Raw genomic sequence first — 13,304 nt, 5'->3', positions numbered from 1 at the left:
AAACGACCTTACTTCGGCCATATTGTTTTGACACTTTTGACAGATCGTATATGTTTGTTTACGTTTGTCGTTTTTCGAATATTTTTAGTTTTATACTTTTATAGAAACTGTAATAATATATTGTGATAGTGCATAATAATGGTTTCTTGTTCTCAACGTAGTTGCAGTGGCAGAAGCAATGTTAATAAAAAATCTTCAGGAATAACGTTCTACAGGTTAGTATACAAATATGTAAACAAAGTAATGGCCCGTACTTCAGAGAATAAATTAATAGTATTTGACTGTATTAATTTATTTTTATGTATAATATATCGTGTTTTAAGTGTTTACCGGATAAATAAATCATAGTTTATTAAAAATGTATTGCACTTTGTAGATTATGATTAAATCTTCTGAATAACTAGTCATATTTTTATAGTAGTTTTATTATTATTGAGTCCGGCCATGATCCCACCGCCATATTGGTATCACCGTTAGCCACGCCTACCTACGCCGTTTTTAATACACACGTTAATATGCTCATAGCTTCTCCATAGATTCTAACTCGATGGTGTGTGTAAATCCGCAGTTCTGTTGCGACGAAAAAAATATTGTTTTTCTGGTTCAAGTAAATTTTAAGTGATATATTTTCAACCCGGTAAGTCTCCAATTATTTAATTTAATATTTGCTAAGAACGTTGCGGGGTAAGGTACATAATTGATTGATGATTTCTGAAATTTGCGGCATTTTGAAAGTTTTAGGTTAGGTTGTTAAGTTAATTGTTGGGAAAAGTGCTTAATGGTCCAGATTCAAACAAGGCCATGTGGGGCACAGTGAAACATGTTTCACTGTACCCCATGACACATGCAACAATGTTTTAATTATTTATTTTTTAGTGGTCATCCAAGTTTAAGATGGCTCGTAACCGTAAGTGCAAAACAAACATTAGCACTTTCAGTCAGCAGATGAAAGCAGCTGTGCGTCTCGTCGTTCAAGAAAATCTGCCTATAAGACGAGCAGCAGAATTACAAGGTGTTGCCTATGTTACTTTGTTTAGGTAAGAAATCAGATGCATTTAAGTAACTTTTTCTGTTGTATGGTGCACTATTTTTCATTTCTAAAAATAGTTTTTCTTTTATTTTAGGTATGTACGCAAAGTTAAAGCGAATTCCGATTCAGACACTGTTTTTCGTCCCAAATATGATGTGAGGTTAATTTTTACACATGATGAAGAGAAAACCTTAGTTGACTATATTTTGACCTCTGCAAAGATGTGCTATGGACTTACTCCACTGGAATGCCGCAAGCTTGCGTTTGAGTCAGCAATAAAAAACAATAAGGAAATCCCTAATAATTGGAAAGAACACAAAATGGCAGGTAGAGAGTGGTATTTTGGCTTCAGGAAAAGGCATCCAGAATTAAGTTGTCGAAAACCAGAAGCCTGTAGTTTATCCCGTTCTACTGCGTTTAACAGGCACAATGTTTCAACTTTTTTCAAAAATCTTGAAACAGTTCTTAAGCGTGAGTCTCGTTTTAGTGATAGCAGTAGAGTCTTTAATTTAGACGAAACTGGAACCACCACAGTTCATGCTCCTCCTAAAATTCTTGCCAAAAAAGGTATGAAACAGGTCTCTCAATGTACTAGTGGGGATAGAGGGGTTCTTGTAACGACCTGCAGTATCATTTGTGCTGGTGGTTATGCCTTACCTCCGGCCATGGTATTTCCCAGAGTTCATTTCAAGGAAATGATGATACAAGATGCTCTAGCTGGTACGTTGGGATTGGCTGCTTCTTCTGGATGGATGAACAGGGAATTATTTCCGCAAGTAATGGAACATTTTATAAAATATTCTTCTAGTTCTTGTAACAACCCCAGCCTTGTCATCATGGATAATCACGAGAGCCATTTGTCAATGGAAACCTAGGATCTTGCAAAGTCGAATGGGGTCACAATATTGACACTACCTCCACACTGCTCAAACAAAATGCAGCCCTTAGATGTAGCAGTATTTTCATCGTTCAAGGCGCATTATAACAATACCATGCAAGGTTGGCTTCTTAATCACCCTGGTATTCCAGTAAATATTTTTAATGTCGGAAGTTTTGTTAAAGTTGCGCATGAAAGATCAATGACACCTACGAACATCAGTTCAGGATTTAAGAAAACTGGCATCTTCCTTTATGATCCAGAAATATTTTCAGATGACGATTTCCTCATGTCGGCTGTAACAGACAGACCAGAAAATTATTCTGAACCAACAGTTATTCAACAGCCTGAGCAAGAAACAGAAAAACAGCAAGGCATCGAGGGAACTGATGAAACGCCAGCAGAAAATAAAACCAATAATAAATCTTCTTTTGTTTCTCCACAAATCTTTCGAGGATTTCCAAAGGCACAAAAAAGAAAGATTCAGAAATCTAGAAGGCAAGGAAAAACAATTATTGCGACTGACACTCCTGAAAAGGACGAACTAGCTAAAAGGGAATTGAGTAGAAAAAAAGTAAACCAAACAGCTGTTAAAAACGTGACAAGAAAAATTACAGATGATGATGATGACGAAGAACAAGAATGGCAGGAATCATCAAGTGAAAGCGATTGGACACCGGAAGATCCAATTCCAGATCTTACTGAGGAATTAACCAGACCTCCAACTAAAAATAACTTCGTTTTGGTACAGTTTACGACCAAGAATTTGATTTACTTTGTTGGGAAAATATTAAACGTTTTGGAAAAAGATGAATTTGAAATTTCCTTTATGAGGAAAAGCGCAAAAGTAACTGGCAAATTCTTCTTTCCTACAAATCCAGATATTTCAGTTATTCGGTTAGAAGATATTAAAATGCTTTTACCTCAACCGATTCTTTCTGGCTCAACGTCAAGACAAAATGCCTACATAAGTTTTGAAATAAATTTTAACAATCATGACGTTCGGTAAAATATATCTATTAATAAGTTCATTTAGGTCCTAGTGAGTAAAACTTGTAGGACACTACATATTTTAAATTATTAAACCTATTTTTGTTTAGAAAGTGTTTCATTGTACCCCACCGATAGTTTCAGTGTGCCCCATATTTGGGGCACACTGAAACAAATGACATGGTAATAAAAAAATAATAAAAGATAGGTAATATTATTAGGTAATTCAAACCAATCGCTGCTATAATGACAAGTAATGTCTAATATTTGCGATATTACAAACAAATTATACAAAAATCTAATTTTTCTAAAAAAAATGTCATTTGAAAAAAAATTATCCACTGTGGAACACTCTCCCCTATAGGTATATAGGTATATATAAGTTAACATTTCCGCAAGAGCTAATATGTTCTTTCTGTGATTTTCCGTGTTTGACTCTGTTCTTCTTGCTACTTGCTAGTGCTTGAAGAAATCTGAAGTTTACTAAAAGTTAATCTTGATATATTATGAATGATTACTCCTCTTTCAGGATTTTGTTGTTTACTGTCTACTCTACGTTAATACAGAGTACTATTGAATGTTTGCGAACTCTTGGTTACAGTAATAAAATCGGTTTCAAAACTTTACCCTATGGAAAATATTGATGGGAGATTGTACCATGGGAAATACATAATATACATCGATGATCCTACCTTAATATATACTTACAGCAATAGTGTTCTGTATATCTGGTTGCCGGTACTGAGAAATAAAGGATGTAAACTCATAGTTGGAAATTTTAAATATAGAAAACAATGATTTGTTTTTAGTGAACAATTTTTTTATTATTAATTTTTTGCGGTATACGTAGTAATAGGATTTCACAACTAAACCAGTGATAGTTAAAACGAAATAAGAAGTATGACATTTTTTTAATTGATTCATCATAACAGCTTCAAAATTTCAAATGTCATATACAAAATAGAAGATGAATTTAGTTCAAAAAGATATGAAATTTTTAAGTTAAGTATTGATATTGAACAGAATATTGAAACATCTAAATCAGACAAAAAGTAAAAGTTTATACAGCAGTGTATTGTACATGAATTAAAAATTATTTATTTCAACAACCACATTTAGTATGTCTAGACTCGAAATATTAAAGTTGTATAAAACAATGCTAAAAGAATCAAGAAAAATTCCAGCTTATAATTTTAGGTAAATCTTAAAATACATTATATAGCTACATCAAATTATCATATTATTAACATATATTATTTTCTGATGTTGATATAGTCAGTTAACTACTGTAATTAAGTGATGTTTTTGTGTAGTTTATTCCTATTTTGTGAGAAATGGCTTTGTAGTTGTTTTTTTTTTTATTAAAATCGCGTTTACTTTGCTATACATTTTGTTCATTAAATTAGAGTGTTAGAGAGAATTAGAGGAGTCAGATTATTTTTATTCTTTCTTTAAAACCATCTCTTCCTTTTTATTATTTTGTTCTTTCGCCTGGAAAACATTTATGATTACTTTCATCTACTCCTTATGCTTGGTAATTTCTGTAAAAGTTGAAATTTTTGAGTCATTTTCTGAATGCTGAGATATTACAGTATTATATTTTTAGGGAATATGCTTTAAGAAGAGTAAGAGACGCTTTTAAAGAAAATAAATCAATATCAAATAACCAAATAGGAGTACTCATTGAAAAGGCAGAAAAAAATTTAGAAACAATAAGGAGACAGGTAATAATAGATACATAAATATTTTAATTCTTATTTTTATGATATTCTTCCAACTGTTATAATACATAAAATTATGTGTACTAGCCTATTGAGGCCAACTAGAAAGTCAGATGGTGATGAGACTGTCATTTTGTGTTGGCACTTGTGGTAGTCCACCATACCAAATTTCAGGCAATGATTAGTTTAGAGCACTCAACATAACCAAATATATTTTCCTCAAGGCACTGTGTCACAGTGTAGCTAACAGATTTGTCATTTAATATTTTATTCTTACCTACTTTTAAAAAAATACTGGTTTGTTAGCAGGTTTAGGTTAGATTTGGTTAAGTTATATTTGTTTCGATTAGGTTAAGTTTGGTTATATTGGGTTAGATTAAAACATTTTATTTGTACCTATGTACTTTAAACAAGATTAGCAGTTTTAGGTTAGATATGGTTAGGTTAGGTTAGGTTTAGTTACATTCATAGACATATAATACAAATAGACTGAGCACTGAAATACAGGCCTGTTCCCCCAGTGCAGCAAAGAAAACTAAAGCAATGCAGTCCCTGCATCTCTTTCTAATGGGTCTGGGTTATCGTCCATGTGACCTTCCCTTCACTTGTGTTTGTAGTGGGCAATAAGGTTATCTATTAGAAAGAGATGCAGAGACTATTTTGTGTCAGTTTTCTCTATAGTACTGAGGGAATGGACCTGTATTGCAGTGCTCAGTCTATTTGTACTATATGTCTATTGTTACGTTAGATTAGATTACATTTCTTTCAAATCAAATTTTTAGATCTTTTAAAAGTTAAAAGTGGTAAAAATGTCTGATATCCACCATATTGTTTTGAAAGACTAAAAATCTTGATTACTTTTAACAATACTATGTATTTTTACACAAAGTAATATTGAAAATAACTGATATTTATTATCTTTTAATTACATTTGTTATGATTAAGACAATTACAGCAAAACACAGAATAATAATTCAGGTAATAAATTATAAATTAGCAAAAGTCAAAACTCAGCACAACAATGTATAAAAATAACATAAAATGCAACATGAAAAATGCACAGCATACATTATCTGAAGTAAGACTTAGTTGTTCATATGATTCTTAAGCACCATTAAGACTGTCTTTTTCGTTAGCCTCATTACCCCATATAGTAAATAACTATTAGATTTTTACTGTTTTTTTTTCTGTTTTAGGCAATTATAGGACAGCTTTATGCAGTTGATAAATTAGTAATAGAACATGAGTTGCAGAAATAGATTTTAATAATAGTTGTAGTTTAAGTAGTATAATGTGAAATGTTAAATTTGAATGTTTATGATATTAATAGATTTTTAAATATCAAATAGACATGTTTACTGTCACCAATTTCCTCATAGTTAATTTCTCTTAAAGAAATATATATTATAATTGTATTTATGTACATTCCACTACAATGTACAATAGTACATTTTACTGGTTATTACAATGTTAAATATATTAATTCTTAAAAAAAAATGTATGAATTGTAAACATTAGTTTGACCAGTAGTTATACTTTTGACTCAGGGCCCTGGATGAATAATTTTCAAACTAAACGTCATCATCATCATTCTGACTTTACAACCCTGATTGGGTCCTAGCCTCCCCAAGAATTTTTCTCCAGTAGTCACTATCCATTGTCTTCCTCTGCCAAGCATGTATTACCATATTCCTCATGTCTTCATCAATGTTATCAAAGAACCTTGTTCTAGGCCTTACCCTTCTTCTCTGGCCAACAGGTCTATCAAAGAGCGTTTTTCTAGCTGGATCATTCTGTTCTATCTCCATTATCCTCTTCAGATGTCCTATCTTAATATATTCTTATATTACTATTTATCCTATATTATCCCATTAGCTATACACCACTCACTGTGTACACTGTGTTTATGGAATGTGCTCAAAGTTCAAGTCATTTTATAGTGGAAATATTGCATTAAAAATTTTGATTTTTGGATGGTGTCATCTACATAAGTGAATAAAGATATACATATAGTCATTTTTTAAACAAATACCATTATTTTCTGCATAATTTATGTGTAAAGTGTGAATCGTTTGCAAATAAAAATGCAATAATACTTTTTCGATAAGACAGTAAAAAGTGGTTGTTAAAATTTAAACATCAATAGTATGGGTGCTGTGCTTACGATTAAAGTTTATAATGGAGTGTGTTATTTGTAAAAATTCAACTGGAGATGTTACCATAAACTGTGATAGCTGCACCAGGTCGACACATAGGGAGTGTTCTGGATTGAATGCCAGAAAACTACAAGTTATGGACCTCCCTGGTAAGAGATTGCTTAAATTTTATTGTGAGGATTGTCAGAATGGGATAAAGCTTATTCCTAAATTGCTTGCGAAAATTGATCATATGGAGTTAGAAATCAAACATTTAAAGAATATATCAGATTCTGTTGGCAGTAATGACCCTAACACTAGGGAAGATAAAGAAGAAATAGTATGTGAGATGATTGAGAGGCAGAGTCGGGCGTCTAACATAATTGTCTAACGTGAATGAATCAAAAATGAAAACCCAAGTAGAACGTGATTCTGAAGATGCAACAGCTATTGGAAAAATATTGAATAATTTTAATATTGACAAAAATAATTTAAAAGTGTTTCGTTTGGGAAGATATGTAGGAAGCAAGAGTAGGCCGCTCAAAGTTATTCTTAATTCAAAAGAAGATGCCAAATTTGTTCTCAAGAATAAACAATTAATTTCTATTCCAAGCATCAGAATATTTGGTGATCAAACGAAGGCTCAACAGGACTATTTTAAAGCGATAAAAAATAAACTACAAACTTTGATAACGGTGATACTACCAAAACTATTAGATATATAAATAATAAACCAACTATCGTTTCGAAATTTATTTAAAAAAACACTTTGTAAACCCTAATATACCTTTCAACTCCGATATAATTTATCTCAACGCCCAAAGCATAGTAAAAAATAGAGACCAAGTCCAAGAATCCATAGCTTGCTATAACACCAAAATAATTTTATTGAGTGAAACTAGGATGACATCAGATATTGAAGTGAAACTTGAAAATTATTGTCATATTCGTTGTGACTCATTGAGTCTAGCATGAGTATAGCATGACACTGGAGGTGTCATGCTATACATCAACAAACATTATAATTTTTCAAATTTTAAAACATTTCAATTGCTATAAATTTATAGTAAATAAAAAATATAAAATTTACTAATGTTTGTATTTTGAGAACGATTTCCGAAGTGGAAATTGAAACGTCAATAAACGTATTTTAACCTTTAATTGTGGCTTATTCCCATTTAAATAGTAATTATTTCAATTGCATATTAATTATTGGTGCAAAGTAATAAAAGTTGATGTTAAATCCAGTATTTACTTGGTGGGGTGTTTATACCATTCACCACCCAGTTCTGATGCTCAATTTATTAAAGATTTGGAAGAAATATGTGATGCATCATTTGCTACAAACTACCGTTGTGTGTTAGTTGGTGATTTTAATATTAACTGGTTGGCTAGTAATTTCTATAGTGAAAAAATTAAAAAATTGTTTTCGGCTTATGGGATAAAACAATATATTAGTGATCCTACACGTATTACTGACACTAGTAAAACTTTGGTAGATTGTGTGCTTTCTAATCAAAATAATATAAGTGCTTGTGTTCACGATTGTCCAAAAATTACTGATCATTCCGTTATTAATATTTCCAATAATAATAGTTATAATATATCTGATGGTAATATATCCAAGTTTAGAAATTTATGTAACAAAACTTAGATAAAATCAAAACTAATCTTATCATGTGTCACTTTAATTTAGATTCTGTTGATGTTAATAATATCATTTACCAGGAAATTTTGCAAAATTGTGAAAATGTAATCAATGGCATAATACCAATTGTAACATGCCAGTTTCAATCAAAATTACCTTGGTTTAATTATGAGGTGTTTAAACAAATTAAACAACGTAATAGGGCTTATAAAGATTTTAAAAAATGTATTGACGTCATTGAAAAACAACATAAATGGCAGCTTTTTAAGAGACATAGAAATGAGGTAGTAAATATGTTAAAGCTAAAAAAAGAGCGGTTCTATTTTAACAAAATAGACAGGTATAGAAGCAAGCCAAAACAAATGTGGAAAACATTAAAAAAATTAATCAATGATGATAGTCGAGAAATGCCAGACACTGTAATCTTTGAAACTATTACTGGCCTAAAACGGTTAACAAACAGCGTAGAAATAGCTAGCAGTTTTAATGAGTATTTTGTTGAAAGTATTGTTCAAAGTATTGATAATTCTGAAACATGGTGTAATGTTAATAGTAATCTATATTTAAATTTTGAAAAATTTGAAGAGCTCTCTATGCAGGATTTGCCAAAAATTGTTGGCAATTTAGATAATAAATTCTCACTACATGACACGTTAAATTGCAGAATGGTAAAGGAAGTTTTTGAAACCATTGGGCACGTTTTGTTAAATTTAATTAATACATCTCTTACTACGGGTAGAATTCCTGATATATTAAAAATAAGTACTATCACCCCTAGTCAAAAAATACCCAACACTATCAAAGCTGAAGAATTCCGACCAATCAATACTTTACCTCTTATAGAGGAAATTTTAGAAATTGCTGTTTATGAACAATTATTAGAACATGTAACAAAAAATAAAATTTTAATTAATAATCAATCAGGTTTTCGAAAACAATTATCTTGTGAATCAGCATTACAAGTTACATTATGTCACATAAAGAGTAATTTAGATAAAAATAAGTACGTAGTCGGTGTATTTCTTGATTTAAAAAGAGCTTTTGAGACCATTGACAGGACAATAATAATTTCTAAACTTAAACAGTATGACATAGGAGGTACAGTAATTGCGTGGTTAGAAAATTATTTACAAGATCGCAAACAGAAAGTTCGATTTAAAGACCAATTGTCATCTGAAATAGATAGTAATACAGGAATTCCTCAAGGTAGTGTATTAGGCCCCCTTTTATTTATTCTGTACATTAATGATATCGATATTTTTGTAATTCGTGAATTTATTAATCTTTTTGCCAATGATACTCTAATCTGTTGTAGTGATGAAAATTTTGATGTAACTATTCAAAACACTATTGAACTACTATAATATTTAAAAATAAATAAACTGAAGTTGAATGTGAAAAAAACAAAGGCAATGGTTTTCACAACCCAACATAAATATAGCTTGCTTGATTCTGAAATCATAAATTTAAATATTAATAATGAAAAAATTGAAATTGCCACAACAGTTAAATATTTGGGATTCCAACTTGACAATATTCTGAATTTTGAGAGTCACTTCGAGTACGTTCATAAAAAAATATCAAAAAAACTTTCCTATTTTCTGAGTAGAATATCTCAAAATTTGTCAATGGAGTCAAAAATAACAGTATATAAAACAATAATTATTCAACCTCATTTTGACTATTGCTCATCAATCTTATATTTATTTAACCTTAACAAACTTAACATGCTACAAAAATTACAGAACCGTGGAATGAGAATAATTATTAAAACAAATCGCCGTACCCCAATTAGGACGATGTTAAATACTCTAAATTGGTTCTCTGTTGAAAATAGACTGTTTTATTTAACCATGATTTTGGTCTTCAAAATAGTAAATGGCTTATCACCTGAATATTTCCAAGAATTCATTTCTTTCAACAAAAGTATTCATTCTTATAATACCCGAGGTTTAGATGACATATATATGTACCTAGAACTATACCTATACAAAAGTACGATGAATTCGCTCTTTTTTAAAAGCTTCCTTAAATTTAATCAGTTACCTACATCTTTAAAACAATGTACTAGTCTCAATAATTTCAAAATGTTACTTAAACAGTATATCAAAAATTTATAGTTTACTTTCTTTATATTGTATGTATATTAGGTTTTTCTATTTAAATAAAGATCTATCTACACTACCCTATATAGTTCGAAGTTATTTCGTCTTCTCCACACTCCATTGTCATTCACCACCCCATGACTCCATAGATTCTCGTTAGTACTTTTCTTCCGAAACATCCTAACATGTTTTCATTACTTTTTGTTAGAGTCTAGGTCTCTGAACCATAATTATGATAGGACTGGGTGTGTTATTATTTTGTAGCGTTTTACCTTTGTATTTCTTGATATAATTGAGGATTTAAGAAGGAGATTGCATACTTATTTTCTTTTCTCCCAATAACATCGATATCATCAGCATATGTAAGGATTTGTTATGTATTGAACTGTTGGTTGTAATTTGTAACATATGTATTACTTTTTCCAGAACCAGGTTGACCAGTATACAGGAGAGAAAGTCTCCTTGGCGTAGCCCGTTATTTGTTTTGAAACCTTCAGACAGTTCCCCTGGATTCATACTCTGCATTTAACTTTTTCAAGAGTTAGTTTTGTTAAATGTACCAATTAATTTGATACTCGTAGTTCTTTCATTGCTTTGAACATTTCTCTTCATTTACAGAGTCGTAGGCTGCTTTGTACTCTATAAATATGTGATGAGTGTCTATGCCATATTCCAGTGTTTTTTCTAAAATTTGTCCCAGAGTTCCAATCTGATGAACTGTCGATTTATCTGAAACCAGCCTAGTAATCTCCTACGTTCAGCTGCTAGTGATGTTCTTGTCATATTTGTGAGAATAAATTCTGGATTGAAACAGTTGACTCGTTAACCCAATATAGACACCTTCACAGTTAGTACATGGTATCTCATAAACAACATATTGGGTTCTTTCTCCCTCTATATCTAAAAATTCTCCCAGAATCCCTCTTGGTTTTCCAGAATGTATTCCACACTTAGCGGGGGGAGTCCTCAACCCCGACACGGTGCGTCCCAATGGCTAATAGGGAAGTTTCTGTAGATATGCAGGACATGTACGAATAAGGCTTAGCCAAATAAATACCCGTGGATCAACTGAGGACATGACAGCAGCTGTGTCATTAGCGGTCCGTGGCTGGGGAATACAATTCCTGACAGGTGCGGTACCACAAAGTCGCAGGCGGCAATCAAGTTGATTTAACCGGCTGTGATACTGCGAACACTCACCAACCCGTCTGGTAGGCGTGGTGTTTTATTGCCAATATACCCCTTAAAACCGCGATATCAGATTTTAAAACAAATACAAATTTATCTCAGGTGAGTAGGATGCGTCCAAAATCTCACACTGATTTATCAGTCTGTGCCAAGGATTCTGAGGGTGACTATACGGAAACCCAAAAACCCCATAACTCTTTACATTAATACATAGAATGCCAGAAGTCTATTGTCCGAGGAGAGATTCACAGAAATGGAAACTGAAATGAATAAAATTAAATGGGATGTCGTAGGTATCAGCGAAGTTAGAAAGAGAGTTGAAACTTTAAAAACACTGAAATCAGGGCATATATTCTATTAGACTGGCCCTGAAACTACATCAGTTGGAGGCATCGGTTTCTTTGTCCATAAAAACCACGCGAACAAGATAATAAACATCCAAAGTATATCATCTAGAGTGGCATATTTTATTCTGAAGTTGAACAGTAGATATCAAGTCAAAATTATCCAAGTATACGCTCCAACAACAGACCATACAGACGAAGAAATCGAAATATTTTATGACGATATATCTACTGCGCTTAATTATTCTCGTACTCAATTTATAATTTTATGTGGCGATTTTAACGCAAAAATAGGTGCTAGAAACATCCTTGGGAAAATTCGGTTCCCCAGGAAGAAATGAACGAGGAGAAATGCTACTAGGATTCCTACTCCAGAATAATTTATTCAACATGAACAGCTTCTTTTACAAAAAAAATGCACAGAAGATGGACCTGGGAAAGTCCAAACGGTAGAACAAGAAACGAAATCGACTACATCATAAGTGACAAAAAACAAATAATTAAAGATGTAACAGTACTCAACAAGTTCACCACAAGCAGTGACCACAGAATGATACGAGCGAAAGTCCAAATCAACACAAAAAGAGAAAGAAACATAATGATTAAAAATAAATCTCATGGTATCTGTACACCCCACTTTGGATATCAACCAATATCAGGCACATATCAATAATAAGCTACTACTGCATGAAACCTCCGAGAACGATCTTAACGACTTGAATAATTGCATCATAAACGCCCTACAAGAAAGTCACCGAGTTCACTGTCCTAAAAGAAAATCAGATAGTAAAATAAGTCCATATACTGAAACGCTGCTAGATCAAAGAAGACAAATGAGAAGCGATAGAAATGCAGACCGCCACACTCTAAGAGAAATGAATAAAACTGTTTCGAAGGCAATCAGGAGAGATTTAAGGAAATTTAAAACGGATAATATTAAACATACTATACAAAAAAATAACAGCTTAAAAGTTCTACGCAGAAAGCTAACGAATGGGAAATACGAAATTCATAAATTAAGAAACAAGCAAAATGAAATAATATCACGTAGAGACGAGTTAATACAGGTCGTCGAAGAGTTCTACGAGGAAGTATATGGAAGTAGACGAGAAGATCAAACAGGAATAAAACAGTCATTTCAAAGAATATCATGAATCAAGGTCCCGAACTAATGCCAGAAATAAAGGTAGATGAGATTCAACAAGCGTTAAGAAAAATGAAAAATAACGAAGTCCCAGGAGAGGATGAAATTGTAATAGAAGCTAT

At 31.9% G+C, this 13,304-nt stretch overlaps 1 protein-coding gene across 1 annotated transcript; it reads left to right on the top strand.

Moving 5' to 3' along the window:
* Window positions 1–3,772: 3,772 nt before the first annotated feature.
* bcn92 (LYR motif-containing protein bcn92) lies at window positions 3,773–5,964 on the top strand. Its single transcript, XM_072533739.1, has 3 exons — window positions 3,773–4,094; window positions 4,504–4,621; window positions 5,815–5,964. Exons 1-3 carry the CDS (start codon window positions 4,018–4,020, stop codon window positions 5,875–5,877), a joined length of 258 nt encoding a protein of 85 aa, XP_072389840.1. The 5' UTR covers window positions 3,773–4,017; the 3' UTR covers window positions 5,878–5,964.
* The last annotated feature ends 7,340 nt before the right edge of the window (window positions 5,965–13,304 follow it).

Source organism: Diabrotica undecimpunctata, chromosome 6 (assembly GCF_040954645.1).
Source record: "Diabrotica undecimpunctata isolate CICGRU chromosome 6, icDiaUnde3, whole genome shotgun sequence".
Lineage (NCBI taxonomy): Eukaryota > Metazoa > Arthropoda > Insecta > Coleoptera > Chrysomelidae > Diabrotica > Diabrotica undecimpunctata.
The sequence above is the reverse complement of the archived record's forward strand: the minus strand, read 5'-3'. Positions and strand labels throughout refer to the sequence as shown.